This window comes from Phacochoerus africanus, chromosome 4, assembly GCF_016906955.1.
Source record: "Phacochoerus africanus isolate WHEZ1 chromosome 4, ROS_Pafr_v1, whole genome shotgun sequence".
NCBI lineage: Eukaryota > Metazoa > Chordata > Mammalia > Artiodactyla > Suidae > Phacochoerus > Phacochoerus africanus.
In genome coordinates this window covers 79,030,991-79,052,286 of record NC_062547.1, presented here as the reverse complement: position 1 = coordinate 79,052,286, position 21,296 = coordinate 79,030,991, and the positions used below count along the sequence as shown (strand labels likewise).

Sequence of the window (21,296 nt, the reverse complement as noted above, 5' to 3'; positions counted from 1 at the left end):
CGGACGCAGGGCCGGGCTTCGTGCGGTGGGGCTCGCTCGCGCGGCGGCTGCAGGAGTCGAGGCCTCTTGGTTCTGCGGCACGTGACGGTCGGGCTCCCTCAGCCGCTGTCTCCACTGCAGCGTGGGGCCAGGTGTGCGGGCGGGAGGAGGCGCGGGCACCACCGGCGGTCCTCCTGAGGCTTGAGGTGAGACTGGGGCCTGCCCGTGTCTTCGGGCCTGTGAGGACCCTCGGGGGCCTGGGTGCGCGGCCTGGCGGCGGAGGTCTCGAGAAGCCGGGCGTGGCCGGGGCCGAGGGGTCCGGCTGAGTTTCGAGAGCTCAGGCCCTGGTGGACGCGCCAGCCGGGATGGGTTAGGCCTGAACCTGGGCCGCTTGAGTTGCGGAGCCAGGCCCAGGCCGCGCCGCCAGGGTTGGGAGGCGTGGCAGGTGTCCTAGAGCCTCTCTTGACCTCTGGGAAAGCTAACTTCTCTTCATGGTTCTGCTTCTAGGGCTTTCTTATACCTATTGCTGACTGCCTGGGAAGCTGTGAGGTGGGCTAGAGTAACCGGGCAAAGGTCTGGAATAGGATCGGGCCTTGTTGGTACTCTTAGTAGTGGGGAAAGGTGATAATAGGACAGAGAGAGGATATTTAGAATTAGCATTACAGATCCAAAATTTGAAAATTAAAACCGCAAAGTGAAGACTGGACTGTAGTAGCCTGAAGAGTATGGAGAATGTGCCAGAACACGCACTGGTTAAAAAACTTAAGTCCTAACATTTACATCTATTTGGAGATTGGGGGAGTAAGTAATCTCGTCGTAAATTCAGTGGGCTTTTAAAAGCAGGAAAACACCCAAAAGCTCTCCGTGGGCAGGTCGTTTTATAGTGAAGGAAACTGAGGCCCAGAGCTCAGAAATGATCGGCCCAAGGTCATGCGATTAGTTTTATGATCACGTTGGAATTACAGTTGAAAGCTAGGCAGTTTGTGTGTAGTGGTTAAGACTAAGGCCCTTGTTCAGGTCCTTCATCAGCCATTTGTTGCTATGTGAACCTGGGCAGTTCACTTCTTTTCAGATAATGGATGTAATACCTGATAGAGTTGTTACGATTAAGACGTGTGTAAGAAAGAGCAGGAAAGTTAGATGTACATTTTTAACTGCTTGATAAATGACTGCAGTAAATTATTATGGTCTGAATGCTGTTGATCCACTACACTAACATCCTAATTAGCTAAGTCCTATTTTCCAGGACCTGAAGTCACATTTATGGAAATAGGAAGAAACTGGACCTAGTGGTTTGACTGCTGATTGAGGGAAGTTAAACTGAGCTGGATATTAATTAAAAGCTTGGGAGGACAAAGGTGAACCACAGTTAGGTCTCTTTACCTCTAATTTAAGAAATAGAACCTTTTACTTAATTTCTTAATGGGTAGAATGGTGTGGGAAGGTTTTTGTTCTGTTTTGTTTTGTTTTAAGAGGGGAACCCTGTTGATCTTCAAGACTGTTGTGTACCTCACTCTTTTTTCAGTACTGTTGAAGGGTCACTGCTGAGTTGTATATTTGCTGTAGTTAGAGCAGACGTAAAGCACTGTGTGGGAGTCCTCCTGTGCACCAGTCTGTGTGCACAAGCAAACAAGCCAGGAAACTGGATCATGAGGTGGCTACAGTGAGCTGTGTATTGGAGTAAATGTGTTGCACCGCAAATTTTCTGACCTATCCGATAATGGGTGTTAGCATCCCTTCCTACTTGACTATCTCTGCTTAACAGTTTCAGCTAACACATTATCTTCCAAAGAGTAAACGTTTTGACAGAAGTTGTTGCTGCAGTTTTGGCAATCCTGCTATTGCATCCTTTCAGTTACAGAGTTCACTTTGCCCTGAGAGATAGCTTAAGGGAACGAAGCGACAGTTGGTAAGCATAAATGTAGACTCAAGAGACTTGAATTCCAGGCCCAGCATGGTAACTAGCTTATGAGCTAAGTTGGTTTCTATGTCTTTAAAATTGGAATGAGAAATCCTCTGACTACCTACCTTACCATTAGGGGGCTTTTTAGAAGGGACAAGTAAGATGGTGAACATGAAACTACTTTGAATGGAATAATGAACTGAACTGTGCAAAGAAGAGCTGACAGCTCATAACTCCTAGAAAATAATAAAAGTGCCTGAACATAGTTATAACCTATAGACTTACTGTAGAATTGCAGGAAGGTGCAGGTTGAATATTTTGTTGCCTAAAACAGATGTACATTTAAATTAATCTTAGCTGTGAGCTGTGAAAATTATTTGGAGAATTATGCTTTTTAGAGGATTTAGAATCTTTAGCAGCGTTTGAGTAGCCACCTCTTAAACCTTCTTACTTTATAGGAAAAAACCGCTATGGGAAAATAGATTTTAATGTTCCTGTCAGTGAAAAGCAAACTTCAAAACAGTAAACTAGGAAACTAGGCAGTATATATCTATTTTCAAGTAGATGAGCATTTACAATAAAGACTACTTTGAATTTTATGTACTTCCCCCCTGTAAGTGCTTTTATGGACATGTAGTAATATCAGACAATACAGATACAGAAAGTAGTCGTAAAATGGTTATCTGAGACTGGAATCAAATTCCTTTTAAATGGTTCCTTTCCAATCTAAGACTTCAAATTTCTTATTGGCCTTAAAACTCAGAATTTTATTTTTAAATTTTTTTTGTGGGTTTTTGGGCTTTTTGTCTTTTTAGGGCCACATGCACGGCATATGGAGGTTCCCAGGCTAGGGGTCTAACCTGAGCTGTGGCTGCTAGCCTATGCCAGAGCCACAGCAAGGCAAGGTCTGAGCCCCGTCTGTGACCTACACCACAGCTCATGGCAACACTGGATCCTTAACCCACTGAGCAAAGCCAGGGATCAAACTCACATCCTCATGGATACTAGTCAGGTTCATTAACCACTGGGCCATGACAGGAGCTCCTCAGGATTTTAGAACCATCAAAACTTGGAGTTCTCTTGTGGTGCAACAGGTTAAGGATTTGGCATTGTCACTGCCATGACGAGAGTTTGATCCTTGGCCCAGAAACTTCCACATGCCATAAGTGTGGCCAAAAAAAAAAAAAAACCCAGACTTCAATGATGTCACTGGGCAATACCTAGCTAGTAACAGTAGAATTCACTACTAATGTTGAGCACATACCATAAGCCAGTTACTGACATAAACACTTAATATGAATTTTGTTTATCTAATAATCCTAAAAAGTAGATAATGTTATTCTCATTTTAGAGTTTTAGAAACTGAGGTCCTGGAAGTAATAATTCACTAACACACCATGTTGTTAAGTAGCCAATCAGGGAATGTGACTTCTGAGTTCCCGATCAAAAATACTACCTCATGTCTAACTGTGACCTTGGACAGTTTATGTAACTTCTCTTAGTCTTTGTTTCCTTGTGTGTCACATGGGTATGATAGAACTCCTGGGGTTCTTTTGAGGGTTAAATTAGACAACATAAGGTATTTGAAACCTGTAAGACTTGATGTTTAATAATGGTATATAAACAGGTGAATGGATATCCTACGTGAAAGAAAAATTACCTCATTTTTAAATTACATAATGCCTTATTTTTGCTGCACCCATAGCATGTGGATATTCTCCACCCAGGGATGGAATCCATGCCACAGTGGTGATGAGCTGCTGCAGTGACAGTGCTGGATCCTTAACCCACTGCACCACAAGGGAACTTCACAATGCCTTTTTTTTTAAATCAAATTTTTTTTTTCATCAAGAATACCAGCTAAGTCATTTCTTCTGTTCCTCTTTCTAAGAGACAGAGTTCTACAAAGAAAAGCCCAGAACCAAATGGTTGCACTGGTGAATTCTACCAAATACTTAGGGAAGAATTAACACTAATCCTTCATAAATTCTTCTAAAAAACAGGAGGAGAACACTCTTCAGCTCATTCTATGAGGCCAATATTACCCTGATACCAAAACCAGACAAAGACTTCACGAGAAAACGAGAGACCTGGAGTTCCTGTTGTGGCTCAGCAGCAAGGAGCCCAACTGGTATCCATGAGGATACAGGTTTGTTCCCTGGCCTCGCTCAGTGGGTTAAGGATTTGGTGTTGCTGCAAGCTGAGGCATACGTGGAAGATGCAGCTCAGATCTGACGTTGGCTGTGGCATAGCCCAGCAGCTGCAGTTCCAATTCCATCCCTAGCCTGGGAATGTCCATATGCCCAGGGTGCGGTCCTAAAAAGTAGGAAAAAGTAAACCATAGACCACTATGTCCTTTATGAAAATAGATGCAAAAATCTGCAAAATGCTAGCAAGTGGGATCCAGCAACATACATAAAGGATTATATACACCACAACCAAGTGGGATTTATCCCAGGAATGCAAGGTTGGTTCAGTATACAATAAAGAGTGTAACATGGAGTTCCCATCATGGCTCAGTGGTTAACAAATCCGACGAGGAACCATGAGGTTGTGGGTTCGATCCCTGGCCTTGCTCAGTGGGTTAAGGATTTGGCGTTGCTGTGAGCTGTGGTGTAGGTTGCAGACACGGCTTGGATCCTGTGTTGCTATGGCTGTGATGTAGGCCTGCGGCTACAGCTCTGATTAGACCCCTAGCCTGGGAACCTCCATATGCTGCAGGAAGCGGCCCTAGAAAAGGCAAAAAGACCAAAAAAAAAAAAAAGAATGTAACATACCATGTTAACAAAGGACAAAAACCACATAATTCTCTCAGTTTGACAGAGTGCAGCATCCTTTCATGACAGAAGCTCCCAATTAGGAATAGAAAGGAATTTCCTCAGCCCGATTAAGAGACAAATAACCCCTTCTGTGAGATTTCTTCTGTTTTTCCTGCTAATTTCTCATGGATTAAAGGAATCAGATGTAAAATTTCCAAATTAATTTTTTTTTTTTTTTTTTTTTTTAGGGCTGCACCTGTGACATATGGAAGTTCCCAGGCTAGGGGTTGACAGAGTTGTAGCTGCCAGCCGGTGCCACAGTCACAGCAACACCAGATCAGAGTTGCATCTGCAGCTTATGCCACAGTTTATGACAATTCTCGATCCTTAACCTGCTGCGCGAGGCCAGGGATTAAACTCACATCCTCATGGATACTGAGCCACAATGGAAGCTCCCTAACTACCTTTTAAGAGACAGAGTCCCACAAAGAAAACCTAGAACCAAATGGTTTCACTGGTGAACTCTACCAAAAACTTAGTAATTAACACACTAATCCTTCACAAAATCTTCCAAAAATAGAGGAGGCGAGAATACTCTTCAACTGATTCTATGAGGCCGATGTTACCCAGATACTAGAACCAGACAAAGACTTCATAAGAAAACCATAAACCAATATCTTTTATGAAAATGGATGAAAAAATAGAATTAACTTGAAAGTTTAAAGGCTTAGGAGTTCTCTTATGGCATGGTGGGTTAAGGATCTGGCATCATCACTGCAGCAGCTTGGGTCGCTGCTGTGGCATGGGTGTGATCTCTGGTTCAAGAACTTCCACATGATGCAAATGGGCCAAAAAAAGAAAGGAAAATATGAAAGTTTAACTTAAAAATAATTCGAGCCTTCATTTGTTTTAAGGATCTTTTTTCTTTTCTTTCTTTCTTTCTTTTTTTTTTTATATGACGGTGCCCACAGCATATAGAGGTTCCCAGGCCAAGGACTGAATCTGAATCCCAGCTGCGACCTAATGTCAAAACTGCAACATCACTGGATCCTTTAACCTACTGTGCTGGGCGGGGTATCCAACCTGTGCCTCTGCAGTTACCTTAGCTACTGTAGGCAGATTCTTAACCCAGTGTGCAGTGAGATTCTTAACCCACAGTGGGAACTCCAAAGATCTTTTTTCTGAATGGACCCCTTTTGAGCTTAAAGCTTCTGCCTTTGAGAGCTGACAAATTTAATATTTCTTTAGTTTTTGCCTATCCCAGAGCTGATCTTAATCAGTTTTGGATTTGTTAAAATTTAGGGAGTTCCCTTCTTGGTGCAGCGGAAATGAATCCAACTAGGAAGCATGAGGTTGTGGGTTCTATCCCTGGCCTTGCTCAGTGGGTTAAGGATTCGGCATTGCCGAGAACTGTGGTGTAGGTTGCAGACATGGTTCGGATCTGGCATTGCTGTGGCTCTGGCCTAGGCTAGCAGCTACAGCTCCAATTTGACCCCTAGCCTGGGAACTTCCATAGGCCGTGGGTGTGGCCCTGAAAAGACAAAAAAAAAAAAAAATTAGTAGAGAATGTGTTTCTGTTAGACTGTTTTGTGTTCAGTTGAAGTCTCATACATGTTTAAATATGTATAGTGAAATACTTTGGACTTTTGTTAGATTGTATGCTGATAACAATTATCGTTAACCAAAAATAAGTTAAATTTAGGGGAATTCATAAAATTGGTGGCAGAGCAGGGGGAAAAAATCACAAACAGATATTTTCATGTCCAAAAGCTATAATTGCATATGTTGTTGCACAGAAGAGTTAAATAATTAGAGGAAAGCGAGTTTTCCTTGTTATGTAAAACCAGTCAGCTTTGTTGAAATATATAGGAGACATGTTATACTTTTTGACCTCTTCTGGGAATTGAAAATGTACTTGCTGTGGTTCTGATTGTGTATCAAAGAACAAATCATTTGCATACTCCTATGAAGTGCTGGACTCTGACAGACTGTATTTTTACAGCAAGTCTTTGAGCCAGCAGTATTATTACCGCCCATCTATAAAAATAGGGAAATAAGATTTCTGGAAGTTTAATGAGTTGACCAAGGCCACAGAGAGGATCAGGCGTCTGAACCCACCTTTCTCTGACTTGACAGTTTATACCACCATGTACACTCTACTGTCTTGTGTACAAGGAATTAATTTTCTGAATCATCAGTTTTAAAATCTGAAACTTCCATCTCTAGAATTGAAGATATATTTACTTCAGACTGAAAGAGTAGACTGAAATATTAAAAGTGAGTAGGTTAGGTCCTCTTGAAGAATTTTTCTAACTGTGATATCAAGAACTGGGCTTTTTGCTCTATCCTTGGAAAATTGGGAAGCAATTCAAAAATCACTGATATTATTTATAAATGTATATGAAAAATGTGCATGTATTTAGTTCCTGTTTTCTTGGCTTTGTGTGCATTTGTCCATGTGATTCCAGAGGGTATTCTCTGATTTGGATATAGGTTGATAATTTGATAACTAAAAACAAAACACTAATTAGGAGTTGCCATTGTGGCTTGGCAGATTAAGAATCTGACTGGTATCCATGAGGATGCATGGGTTCAATCCCTGGCCTTGATCAGTGGGTTAAGGATCTGGTGTTGCCGCAAGCTGTGGCTTAGGTCAGAGATGCAGCTTTGATCTGGTGTTGCTGTGGCTGTAGCATAGGCTGGCAGCTATAGCTCTGATTTGACCCTTAGCGGGAGAACTTCCATATGCCACAGGTGTGGTCCTAAAAAGAACCCCCCCTCAAAAAAAAAGACCTCCAAAATACTAATTAGCTGGAAGAAGGGGAGGAAAAGCTCATATTTCTGAGTCTTCCTCTGTAGTTATATGCTTTAGAGGACCCAGTTGATCCAGAGCTAGTTTCTAGACAACTTTGATCAAGACTGAAGAACCATCTATACTGATCCAGTAATACTTATTTTTGGTAAAGAAACTTTTAATTTTGAAATAATTATAGACCTTCACGAAGTTGTAAAATAGTACAGAGGTCTCTTGTACCTGTTACCCAGCTTCTCCTAATAGCAGCATAGATAGATAACTATAGTAAGATAATCAAAACCAGGACAAAATTGCACTGGAACAGTCTACAGACCTTATTCAAATTTCTCCAGGTTTTTCATTTTACATTCCCCTGCATGTACATAGTTATATGCATTTCTTTCTTTTTTTGCCACACCAGCTCCTCAGCCCCCGCAGTGACAACACTGGATCTTTCACCCACTGCACCAAAAGGGATCTATAGTTACATGCAACTTTATCATGACACTAATACATTTTAGAAATTTTTACTTTTTTGGCATTGTTTGCTGTTGTTGGTTTTTTTTTTCTTTTTTTTTTAGGGCTGCTCCCGAGGCATATGGAGATTCCCAGGCTAGGGGTCTAATCGGAGCTACAGCTGCCAGCCTACGCCACAGCCACAGCAACGCCAGATCCGAGCCTCGTCTGCGATGGATTGTTAACCCACTGAGCGAGGCCAGGGATTGAACCCGCAACCTCATGGTTCCTAGTCAGATTCATTTCCGCTGCACAATGACAGGAACTCCTGGCATTGTTTTTTATAGAAGGAAAATACTAGCATGAGTCTTCAGTAGTACTAACAAACCTATGTGCATTTTTTTCTTAGGTGGAGGTTATAATATGAGTTTATTTTGATATTGTCCCCCTCAGTCCCCAAAAACTTGATTGGTAGAACTAATACGGGATATTCATAAACTCTTAAAACATGTGCAAATTCTTTTTATGTTTCTGGTTTTTAAGGACACCCTATATATAGGGTTGAACTCCTGAAGGTCAGAGACTTTTTTTTTTTATTTTTAAATGCTTGATAACTAGTTGGCACTCACAGAATTGACCCTTATCAGCAAACATTCTTTTCGTGTCTAATATGTACCAGGTTTTCTGATGGGCATCAGACGCATTTTCTCCTTTAACCGTTTTGAAACACAGAATTCAGACAGCAGAATCTTTTTTTTTTTTTTTCTTTTTAGGGCCACGCCTACGGCATATGGAGGTTCCCAGGCTAGGGGTCGAATCGGCTGCCCTACACTGCAGCCACAGCAACACCAGATCCGAGCCATGTCTGTGACTAACACTACAGCTCATGGCAGCACCAGTTCCTTAACCCATTGAGTAAGGCCAGGGATTGAACCTGTGTCCTCATGGATGTTAGTCAGATTCATTAACTGCTGAGCCGCAATGGGAACTCCCAGACAGTTCAGTCTTTTGACTGTCAGAAACAAGTCTTGAATTCTGCCACTCAGCATTTTATCAGAAATCCAATTGAAAGGTTACTTGATGAGTATTTGAAGGAAATGCTGTCTCTTCACGTCTCTATAACCTAGATATTGTTAAGTTTTATTTGTGGATCAAAAGAAATCAGCACTTGAACCACATAGTGTTGGCCCTCATAGTATTGTTTTTTATTGACTTAGCCTTTGCTCCTTTAAGGGATTTCATAAGATAAAGCCATATAAAACTCACTTTACATATAACTTAAAAGTATTTTTGAGAAAAGTCCACCTTAGTAGACTCATAAATGTTGAAAGATTTTCATGTTTGTGTTTTCAGCTTTTAATTGTTGGCTTTCCCGAGGTCCACACTGGTAATTTGGCCAAGATAGGAATTTAAATGGGCCCACTTTGAGACAGTTTGTGGCACTAAGTAGCTTAGTCATTAATTAGACATCCATCCACCATTTGCATCCTAGCTCAAAGGGGCACTGCTATAGAGTTTAAGGTAATGGTCTTGCAATGAGGAAAAAAAAATTATGAGAGAGAGAGAACAGAATGGCTTCTGAAAGAAACCAGGAAATGAAGTGCTCAAAAAAATGTTGGCTTTCAGGTAGAAAGTAAAAGTATGGGTAAAACTGTGCTATGATGGCATTCAGGGATATGGGACACCTTGCATTAAGAGAGCTAATATATTTTGGTGAGCATAAACTGAAGGAGAAGGACTTTTAGAAAATGTGGGAGTTCCTGTTGTGGCTCAGTGGTAGCTAACCCAATTACTGTCCGTGAGGATGCATGTTTAATCCCTGGCCTTACTTAGTGCAAATATCTTATGTTGCCATTAACTGGTGTGTAGGTCACAGACGAAGCTCAGATCTTGAGTTGCTGTGGCTGTGACATAGGCCAGCAGCTGCAGCTCCAGTTCAGCCCCTAGTCTAGGAACTTCCAGACGTGGCCCTAAAAAGCAAAAAAAAGGGGGGGGGGATATGGTAAATGTTTCTCTATTGCAGAAAAGTGTAGAAATAACAACAACAACAACAAAAAGACAAAAAAAAAAAAGGAGTTCCCATCGTGGCGCAGTGGTTGACGAATCCGACTAGGAACCATGAGGTTGCGGGTTCGGTTCCTGCCCTTGCTCAGTGGGTTAACGATCCGGCGTTGCCGTGAGCTGGGGTGTAGGTTGCAGATGCGGCTCGGATCCCGCGTTGCTGTGGCTCTGGCGTAGGCCGGTGGCTACAGCTCCAATTGGACCCCTAGCCTGGGAACCTCCATATGCCGTGGGAGCGGCCCAAGAAATAGCAACAACAACAACAACAACAAGACAAAAGACAAAAAAAAAAAAAGAAAAAGAAAAGAAAAGTGTTACTCAGTTTTAAGGTACACAATTTCTTTATTAACATTTATTCCTGAGCATTCTAGATCTAGGAATCACTTGCTCTGTGGCTTTGGGGCAATGGGTGGGGGTGGGGGGAGGAGAGGTGTGCTATTTGTTTTTTAAAAGCGCTGTTGCTTCACTGTTGAGCTACTTGTTATATATTTACTACTGATAATCTTAGAAATGGTGACAACAGAAGTACACTCTGGTGAGGAGTATAAATGTTAAATGAAAAATTTTTTAGGGAAAAAACTTCTGAAATCTTCTTAGACATTAAAATTTGTGAAAAAAATTTTCGTGTCTCTTAAGACAAAAGCAATATAGAATTACTAAGTAGGATGCACGTTATTGGGAGATGGGAGACTTGGCTGTGATCCTGGTTCTGCCATTAACTGGTTTTTGGCAAGTCAGTCTCTTATACCTCAGTTTCTCCTCAAAAAGGAGCATTGACTAGATTCCAATAGTGTATTTCAGCCTTGTGATTTTTCTTTGGAGGGCTGAGGAGATCAACATTTGATCCATAAGAATGGAACATCTTTTTTTAAAAAAGAAATAACTAATTTTTATGTAATAGTTTAGATCTATGGAAAAATTACTTGGGGAAAATAATTGTATTCCCATATAACCCATACCCAGTTTCTGCCATTTTAACAACTTAACATTGGTATATACATTTATTATAGTTAATGAAACAACATTGATTAATAATTACCAGCTAAAGTCCGCATTGAATTCAATTCAGGTTTCTTTTTTTTTTTTTTTTTTTTGGTCTTTTGTCTTTTTAGGGCCACACCCGCGGCATATGGAGGTTCTTCAGCTAGGGGTCTAATCGGAGCTGTTGGCCACCAGCCACAGCAACACCAGATCCGAGCCGCTTCTGCGACCTACACCGCAGCTGGATCCTTAATCCACTGAGCAAGGCCAGGGATCGAACCCGAAACCTCATGGTTCCTAGTCGCATTCGTTTCTGCTGTGCCACGACGGGAACTCCGTATTTAGGTTTCCTTTGTTTTTATCTGCTGCCCTTTTCTGTTCCAGGGTACCACATTACATTTAGTCATCATGTCTCCTTAAGTGCCTCTTGGCTGTGACAGTTTTCTATTTATTTTATTTAAATTTTTTTTTTTTTTTTTTAGGGCCACACCTGCAGCATATGGAGATTCCCAGGCTAGGGGCTGAATCAGAGCTATAGCTGCTGGCGTACACCACAGCCACAGTAATGCCGGATCCATGCCGAGTCTTCGATCTATACCTAGTCAAGTATAGAGTTCATTTACTGCTGAGCCACGAGTGTGACAGTTTTTTAGACATTTGTTTTTAATGACCTTGGTGTATTTGAGGGCTACTGATCAGATTATTTTGTAGACTATCCCTCTATTAGGATTTCTTTGATGTTTTTCTCATGATTAGAAGGAATATGCGTTTTCGGAAGGAAGACCCACAGAGATTAAAGTACTGTTTTCATCACCTTGTATCAAGTGTACATACTATCAACATGACCTATGACTGTTGATGTTGTTCTTGATCACCTAACTGAGGTAGTGTTTGCTAGGTTTCTCCACTGTACGGTTCCTGTCTTTCCCCCCTTCCCATGCTGTGCTCTCGGGAAGCATATCACTATGTGTAGCCCATGTGTAAAGAGTGGTGTCGGTTAGGTTCCATCTCTTTGTCGGGTGGAGTATCTATGTCTGTTACTTGGAGTGTTTCTACACGGTAAATTTGTCTCTTCCTCATTTATTCATTTACTCAGTCATATATTTGTATTATACAGATTCTTGGGCATTTATTTTATACTTTGGAGTATAATCCAGTACCACTTATGTTGTTGCTAGCATTGTTGCCATTGCCTGCTCTTGTGGGATCTCATTCCCAGACCAGGAATTGATCCCAGGCCACAGTGGTGACTGCACAGAATCCTAACTGCTAGCCTGCCTGGGAACTCCCAAGATAGCCCCCATCTTTGTGGATATTCTGTTTTTATTTTTGTTTTGAACACTTCTTTCCTTTCTGGCACTAGAATCTCCTGCCCTGATCCTAGAATCAGCCAAGGAGCCCTGTTTCCTTTTATTGGAGATAATTTTGGAAACCAGGATCCTTGGTACCAGGTATATTTATTGCTATTGGAGTGTAGCAGTTTTTCGTATGCCCTCTGTGCAAACAGAGCAAGGAAATGTATGTAAGTATACGCATGTAGCTGTAAATACTTCTACATGTGACCCTTTGTATATTAAAATAAACATGGGTTCACACTGTAGTCTCCAGCTCTTGCCCATTACCATGTGGATTATTCTAGCCTCTTTTCCTTGCTTATCTGTAATCTCTCCCACACCCAACATTGAAAGTGGCTCCCACCATCTGCCATCCATTCACTTAGTTGTTCAGTATACATGTATGGCAGTATGTGAATTGTTAACCTGTATACTTAGTGTGAAACAACTCAATCAGCTTGAACAGTGCTTTTGTACAGTCTAGTTTTACAGACTCCACTCATTTCCGGAGTTACTCAGGTTAACGTCTTTTCCCTCCACCCATTTCACTGAGGTTGTTTCATATATTTGTAATACAGTTAGATTGTTTCGTCACATCCTGCATGCATGCTATCCTTGGATCACTTAATCTCCTAAATGATTTTTAAAATTTTTGGACATAAAGAATCACTTTGAGTTGTAAAGTTTTACAGGTTTTGATGAGTGCATAGTGTCATGTATCCATAATTATACCATCACTTGTAATAGTTTTACTGCCTGAAAAAGTCCCCTGTGCTTACCTGTTCAGCCTCTACCAAACCCTGCAGCCACTGATTTTTTTTTAATTTTAATTTTTGTTATTAGTGTATCCAGAGATTTGCCATTTCCAGATTGTGATATAATTGGGGAGTTCCCATCGTGGCTCAGTGGTAATGAATCCATAGGATCCATGAGGATGTGGGTTCGATCCCTGGCTTCACTCAGTGGGTTATGGAACTAGTGTTGTCGTGAGCTATGGTATAGGTCACAGACAAGGCTCAGATCCTGCCTTGCTGTGATTGTGGTATAGGCCAGCAGCTGCAGCTCCAATTTGACCCCTAGCCTGGGAACCTCCATATGTTGTGGGTGTGGCCCTAAAAAGCCAAAAAAAAAAAAATTATAAGAATGTGATACAAGTGGAATTATATTAGCATGTCATCTTTTCAGACTGGCTTCTTTCACTTAAGTTTTTTGGTTGGTTTGTTGTTTTTGTTTTGTTTTGGCTTGATAGCTCATCTTTTAATTTCTGAACAGTATTCCATTGTATGGGTATACTACAGTTTGTTTATTCCTTCACCTATCGAGGACATTTTGGTTTCTTTGAGTTTTGGGTGATTGGATAAAGCCGCTATAAACTTTTGTGTGCAGGTTTTTGTGTGTTTGTAAGCTTTTAGATCAGTTCGGCAAGTACCTGGGAGCATGATTGCCAAATCCTGTGGTAAGATTATAATTAGCTTTGTAAGAAATTGCCAAACTTTGTTCCAAAGTGGCTGTACTACTTTGGATTTTCACCAGCAACGAAATGAGAGTTACTGTTACTCACATGCTTGCCTGTTTTTTTGGATCATCTTAGCCATTCTAATAGATGTACGGTGGTATCTCATTGTTTTAATTTGCAGTTAAGAGTTACCTGGCAATGGCAAATGATGTTTGAGCATCTTTTCATATGCTATCTGAATATCTTCTTTAGTGAGATATCCGTTCAGGTTTTTTGCCTATTTTGTAATTGGATGATTTGTTTTCATATTGAATTTGTGTCCTTTTGTATTTTGGAAATCAGTTCATTATCAGGTATGAATTTTACAAATATTTTCTCCTAGTTTGATTTGTCTTGTAATTCTCTTAATTTCTTGAACAGGGTTGAAGTTTTTCTTTATTTTTTTTGGCTGTGCCCACAATATATGCAATTTCCTGGGCCAGGGATTGAACTTGAGCCACAGCACTGACTCAAGCCACTGTAGTGACAATCCTAGATCCCTCACCTGCTGTGCCACAAGAGAACTCCTGAAGTTTTTATTATTTATTTATTTATTTATTTTGCTTTTTAGGGCTGCATCCTCGGTATTTGGAAGTTCCTAGCCTAGGGGTCAAATCAGAACTGCAGCTACCAGCCTACACCACAGTCACAGCAACATGGGATCCTAGCCGAGCCTTCGACCTACGCCACAGCTGATGGCAACACTGGATGCTTAACCCACTGAGTGAGCCCAGGGGTGGAACCTGCCTCATGGATCCTAGTCAGGTTTGTTAACCACTGAGCCATGAAGGAAACGCCTGAAGTTTTTAATTTTATTTTATTTTATTATTTTTTTTTTGTCTTTTTGTCTTTTGTTGTTGTTGTTGTTGTTGCTGTTTCTTGGGCCGCTCCCGCGGCATATGGAGGTTCCCAGGCTAGGGGTCCAATCGGAGCTGTAGCCACCGGCCTACGCCAGAGCCACAGCAACGCGGGATCCGAGCCGCATCTGCAACCTACACCCCAGCTCACGGCAACGCCGGATCGTTAACCCACTGAGCAAGGGCAGGAACGGAACCCGCAACCTCATGGTTCCTAGTCGGATTCGTTAACCACTGCGCCACAACGGGAACTCCTGAAGTTTTTAATTTTAATGAAGTTCAAATTAACCAATTTTTTCTTTCATGTATCTTGCTTTCAATGTTGTGTTGAAAACTCATTGTCAGTCCCAGGATCACTTTAATTTTTCCTGTGTTTTCTTTGAGAAAGCATAATAGTGCAACATTCTTGCTCTACACCCACTCAATAGGTACAGACTTTTGGACTCCATTTGATAAAAGGGAGTGTGAGTAGGAGGACTGAAATGAGGGGAAATTTGATTTCTTGGTAATGTTGGATTTTCATTAATGAAGTGGAGAATTAGGATCACCTTAAAATATACTGTCTTGAATTATTTGTAAGTGCAGACAAGTCTTTAACAAAACATGAAATGCTGGAGTTCCTGTCATGGCTCAGTGGTTAGCAAATCTGAGTAGGAACCATGCGGTTATGGGTTTGATCTCTGGCCTTGCTCAGTGGGTTAGAGATCTGGCGTTGCCGTGAGCTGTGGTGTTGACTCAGATCTGGCGTGGCTGTGGCTGTGGCATAGGCCAGCAGCTACAGCTCCGATTAGACCCCTAGCTTGGGAATCTCCATATGCCCCAAGTGTGGCCCTAGAAAATGCAAAAAGATCAAAAAAACAACCTGGAAAGTTTAAGCTGGCTTAATAGTGGCTCTCAGAACTAGACCTGTTTATTTATTATTATTATTTTTTTTGCCTTTTCTAGGGCCACTCCCTCTGCATATGGAGGTTCCCAGGCTAGGGGTCTAATCGGAGCTGTAGCCGCTGGCCTATGCCACAGCTGCAGCAATGCGGGATCCGACCCATGTCTGCAAGCTACACCACAGCAATGCTGGATCCTTAACCCACTGAGCAAGGCCAGGGATAGAACCTGCAACCTCATGGTTCCTACTCAGATTCGTTAACCACTGCGCCACAACTGGAACTCCTAGACCTGTTTATTTCTGTAGCATTTTCTTGGGAGTATTGGCAAATTACACATGTTGAAATAGCATATATAAAACTAGCAATGGCTTAGGCTCATAAGTGCACAGCTGTAAGAATCACATTTGTCACACATTTTGGCACTAGTGGTTCATCCACAGCCTTAAAGACCCCCTGGATAGTGTGAAAGTTAACAGATGAGTGCCCAAGACATCTCCTATCTGAAAAACCAGTTGCAACTCAGGGTGTAGGGGAAATGGAGGTGGAGAGAAGTGCGTTTCCTGGAAACTCCCTATCTGTGACAGGGATGGTAGCCACCTGCTACCTGAAAACTATTTTCCCCTGCCTCCCCCACATAGATGCCTCCTTGGTCCGCCAACTCGGCCTAGATGTTCTGCAGTTGCATTCTGACTCACTAAACCCTACCTGAAACCCCCATTCCAGACCACTCCCTTTGGTACCCTTCCTGGCTTAGTTGTCCTGGCCTGTCTCTATTACACCGCTTCAGTATTCAGCTTACATTTTGTCTAGTGTAATAGAAATATGGGATTTGGATTCTTGGATTCGACAATTATTGGTTGTGATGATGAGTAGATGATCAGGTTATTTTAATTTCACCAGGTCTTAGTTACTGATCTGTAAAGTAAAGTGAGACTAATACCTCAAGGGAGGTTTATGTGAAACAGTGTAACAATGTATGTTTGTGAAAGTGCTTTATAACCTGGAAAACAAAGCACAAATTATTAATAAACCCTAATCAGTGGTTCTCAAAGTGTGTTTCCTGACCTAGCAGCCTTAGCATCCCCTGGAACTTGTTAGAAATATAAAATCCCAGCCCACACCTACTGAATCAGCAGTCTGTTCTAGGAAGCCACTCCCTGAGTGATGCTGATACATTCTAAGTTTGAGAAGCAGTGCCCTATAACATTATACTTAACCTAAGGACAATTGTATTAGTCTGCCGTAACAGTACCACAGACTGAGTGGCTTAAACCACAGAAATTATTTTTTTAATTTTTTTATTTTTTTTGTCTTTTCTAGGGCCGTTCCCGCGGCATATGGAGGTTCCCAGGCTAGGGGTCTAATGGAGCTGTAGCTGCCAGCCTACACCACAGTCACAGCAACATGGGATCCGAGCCTCACCTGCGACCTACACCACAGCTCACGGCAACGCCAGATCCTTAACCCACTGAGCGAGGCTAGGGATTGAACCTGCAACCTCACGGTTCCCAGTCAGATTCGTTAACCACTGCACCACAACGGGAACTCCCACAGAAATTAATTTTATCACAGTTCTGGAGGCTGGGGGTCCAAGATCAAGTCATTGACAGAGTCACTGTCTGGTGTGGACTTTTTTCTTGACTTGGAGAAGACCACCATCCTCAGTGGACTTACCTCTGTGCCCACAAACTCTTTTTTCTCTTGTACTTATATAGACACCAGGCCTGTTGCATTAGGGCCCCACCCTTATGACCTCTCTTAACCTTACTTCCTTCCTTGAAGGTCCTGTGTCCAAATATAGTTACATTGGAAGTTATGACTTTAACATATGAATTTGGGGGAAAGATGGTAAAGTAGTTAACCCTTCGCTCTGATTAGCTTTTACTTGAGCAGCAGTGTTCGAGCAGCAGTGTTCTAGCATCAGTATTTAATCCTGATTAATCCATTGGTTTTGTGTTTTACCTAATTACTACTAGGCTTACTGCATTTTGTCTTACTTTTTAAAAGTTGTAGCAATTCTATGCATGTATTGTTTTAGCTATGTTTTGAATTAATTTGGTTTTGTAGCTTATCCCTGGAATCCATCTACTATTTATACCATTGTTTCTTTGAGGACTTGTACAGAGTTGATTTAGATAAAAAGTGTTGAATCAGCCTGTTTAGTTTTAGAGACTCCCTTGTAGTTGTAAATCAGAGCAATATTGGTGTTTCATTGTATTTTGGCATTAGAGAATAGAGGCCTTTCCAGTGAATAAATGTAAGATTACTGCTATTTCATAGTGTATAAGAAACGATACCAGAATGTTGACATTGAGAGTTTCTTCTAAAAACTAATGCCATCCTAGGATAGGTTATAAATGATTTTATTTAGCACTTTTATTTTCTGTAGTGCCTAAATGCTAAGAATTTAGGAATCCAGTGAATTTTGCCTTCTTGCATTTTGTGAACACTACCCATGATGTGTAAATAAAGGAAACACTACCAAATGGTATATGAGAACCTAGTTTGTTTTTGTTTGTTTGTTTGTTTGTTTTTGTCTTTTTGCCATTTCTTGGGCCACTCTCGCAGCATATGGAGGTTCCCAGGCTAGGGGTCGAATCAGAGCCATAGCCACCAGCCTACGCCAGAGCCACGGCAACGTGGGATCCGAGCTGTCTACACCACAGCTTACGGCAATGCCAAATCCTTAACCCACTGAGCAAGGCCGGGGATCGAACCCACAACCTCCTGGTTCCTAGTCAGATTCGTTAACCACTGAGCCACAACGGGAACTCCAGAGATCTAGTTTTGTGTGTGTGTGTGTGTTTGTACCTTTTTTAAGGGCTGCACCTACTACATGGATATTTGCAGGCTAGGGGTCGAATCAGAGCTGCAGCTGCTGACATATGCCACAGTCATTGGAACACCAGATCCAAGCCATCCATGTCTGTGACCTACACTGCAGCTCACAGCAATGCCGGATCCTTAACCCACTGAGTGGAGCCAGGGATGGAAGTCGAATCCTTATGGATATTAGCTGGGTTTGTTACTGCTGAACCTCAACAGAAACTCTGAAAATCTAGTTCTATGTATTGTTATTTTAAAGGATTATAGAGTTTACAAGGAACTAGACATTAAATTCATCATTAGAGTAAGTTGAGACCAAGAAATTAAGATCATTTTATTTTTTTAAGTCTCTGTTATTGTAGCAAAAAAGCTGGAGTTCCCGACGTGGCGCAGTGGTTAACGAATCCGACTAGGAACCATGAGGTTGCAGGTTCGGTCCCTGCCCTTGCTCAGTGGGTTAAGGATCCGGCGTTGCCGTGAGCTGGGGTGTAGGTTGCAGACGCGGCTCGGATCCTGAGTTGCTGTGGCTCTGGTGTAGGCCGGTGGCTACAGCTCCGATTGGACCCCTAGCCTGGGAATCTCCATATGCCGCGGGAGCAGCCCAAGAAATAGCAAAAAAAAAAAAAGCTTATCATAAGATTTACCATCTTAACTGTTCTTAAGTATAGAGTTTGGTGGCATTAAGCATATTCAGTCTTTTAACTAACTGATTATAGGAAAACCTCTTTATCTCCCCGGGCTCAACTCTCTTTATCTGTAAAATGAAATAACTCACATAAAGTTCCTTTTAGCTCTGATTTGAAAGCCTTAATTTTAGATGGGTGAGGGGTTAGTGGTCTTCACAAAATTTTTAAAAGGAGGTGATAGATTTCACTTTACTCTTTTTATATTTAGATCATGGAAGGGAAGTGGTTGCTATGTATGTTACTGGTCCTTGGAACTGCTGTTGTTCAGGCTCATGATGGACACGACGATGATGTGATTGATATTGAGGATGACCTTGATGATGTCATTGAAGAGGTAGAAGACTCAAAACCTAAACCAGACACCAGTGCTCCGCCATCTCCGAAGGTTTGAAATTGCCTTTGCATTTATTCGCATTTAACTCTTGAGATGATCAGAGGGTGAAGGTAAATTTAACTCTTGAGATGATCAGAGAGTGAAGGTAAATTTTGGATCCTCATCACAGGGAAAGCAAAATTTGCTAAAATCCTCTTATTGATCTCTGTCAGCCTTTTTATATTGTACAAGAGATAAATTATATGGATTGAATTCGAGGTTCAGCCATTAAAGTTTGAAAGCAAACCAATAGATCCTGCTAAGAAAGGAATGTTGCTGAATGTTTCTTTTTTTTGTCTTTTTTTTTTTTTTGGTCTTTTTAGGGCCATACTCATGGCATATGGAAGTTCCCAGGCTAGGGGTCAAATTGGAGCTGCAGCTGCCAGCCTAGGCCAGAGCCACAGCAATGCCAGATCCCAGCCACGTCTGCGGCCTACACCACAGCTCACAGCAACGCCAGATCCTTAACCCACTGAGCGAGGTCAGGAATCCAACCTACATCCTCATGGATGCTAATCGGGTTAACCATTGAGCCATGACGGGAACTCCTGAATATTTCTTTTCTTTTTTTTTTTTTTTTGCTATTTCTTTGGGCCGCTTCCGCGTTATATGGAGGTTCCCAGGCTAGGGGTCTAATCAGAGCTGTAGCCGCTGGCCTACGCCAGAGCCACAGCAACGCGGGATCCGAGCCACATCTGCAACCTACACCACAGCTCACGGCAATGCCGGATCGTTAACCCACTGAGCAAGGGCAGGGACCGAACCTGCAACCTCATGGTTCCTAGTTGGATCCGTTAACCACTGCGCCACGACAGGAACTCCTGAATATTTCAATTCTTAGTTTATTTTTTATATTTAATGCAGGTCACCTACAAAGCTCCAGTTCCAACAGGGGAAGTGTATTTTGCTGATTCCTTTGACAGAGGAACTCTGTCAGGGTAAGTATTTCTTAGGTGGGGAAAAAATCTTAGGGCAGATATCATGTAAATAAGATGGATTCCTTTTTGGATATTATTTTACATAGTGAATATCTGATTATTTTATATTTTCAGAATTCATGTCCATTTAGGAAAAGTCTTTTAGAACATAAAAGTTGAAAGTAGAGGTTAAGTAGGCTAAGAAGAGCTGGATGGATGTTTCCTGTTTTTATTAGTATTTACATTGTTTCTTTTCACAGGCCAGCTGTAATTTGAATCTTAACTTGAGTGTGTGTCTTAATTACAGGTGGATTTTATCCAAAGCCAAGAAAGATGATACTGATGATGAAATTGCCAAATATGATGGTGAGAGTTCCATTTGATTTAGCTATAATAACAGATTGAGGTTTGACATATTTCTGTAGTGTCTCTTAAAATTAGTTTAAAGGGAGTATGTATACATTTTAAGATTTTTCTTTGGAAGTTTGCTGTTTTTGTGTTTTCCATTACATTTTATAGGGTTAGACCAGTTGAAATGTTTATTTTACACCATAAAACAGAGATAATTTAGTACCTGTGATGCTGTATTTTGGAAATGGAAAGTCTTTTCTAGGCATTGGTAAAATGAATGTGCTATAAGTTTTTAAAAACCATATCTTAATATTTGTCAGTTGTATGCGTTTGATATTAAAACACCAGCTCTTAGTTGAAAGGAACGTTTTACACATTTGTCAGTATGATGGATTTGCATAAATTGGGGTTTTGTTTGTTACCATTTAAAGGATCTTCAGAGGTAGAGTTAGGGAGTGGAACTTTTTTTTGTTGTCTTGCAGGAAAATGGGAAGTAGATGAAATGAAGGAAACAAAACTTCCAGGTGATAAAGGACTTGTATTGCTATCTCGGGCCAAACATCATGCTATTTCCACTAAACTGAATAAGCCCTTCATCTTTGATACCAAGCCTCTCATTGTTCAGTGAGTAAAACACTTG

General features: G+C 41.5%; 1 protein-coding gene across 1 annotated transcript in view; it reads left to right on the top strand.

The window, feature by feature from the left end:
- CANX (calnexin) overlaps positions 1-21,296 on the top strand; it is a 37,227-nt gene continuing 15,931 nt past the window's right edge. The window contains exons 1-5 of the mRNA XM_047777880.1: positions 1-185; positions 19,224-19,400; positions 20,253-20,326; positions 20,613-20,671; positions 21,139-21,280. Coding sequence (XP_047633836.1) covers positions 19,227-19,400; positions 20,253-20,326; positions 20,613-20,671; positions 21,139-21,280 — 449 coding nt within the window. The 5' untranslated portion in view covers positions 1-185; positions 19,224-19,226. The remainder of the gene's footprint in view (positions 186-19,223; positions 19,401-20,252; positions 20,327-20,612; positions 20,672-21,138; positions 21,281-21,296) is intronic.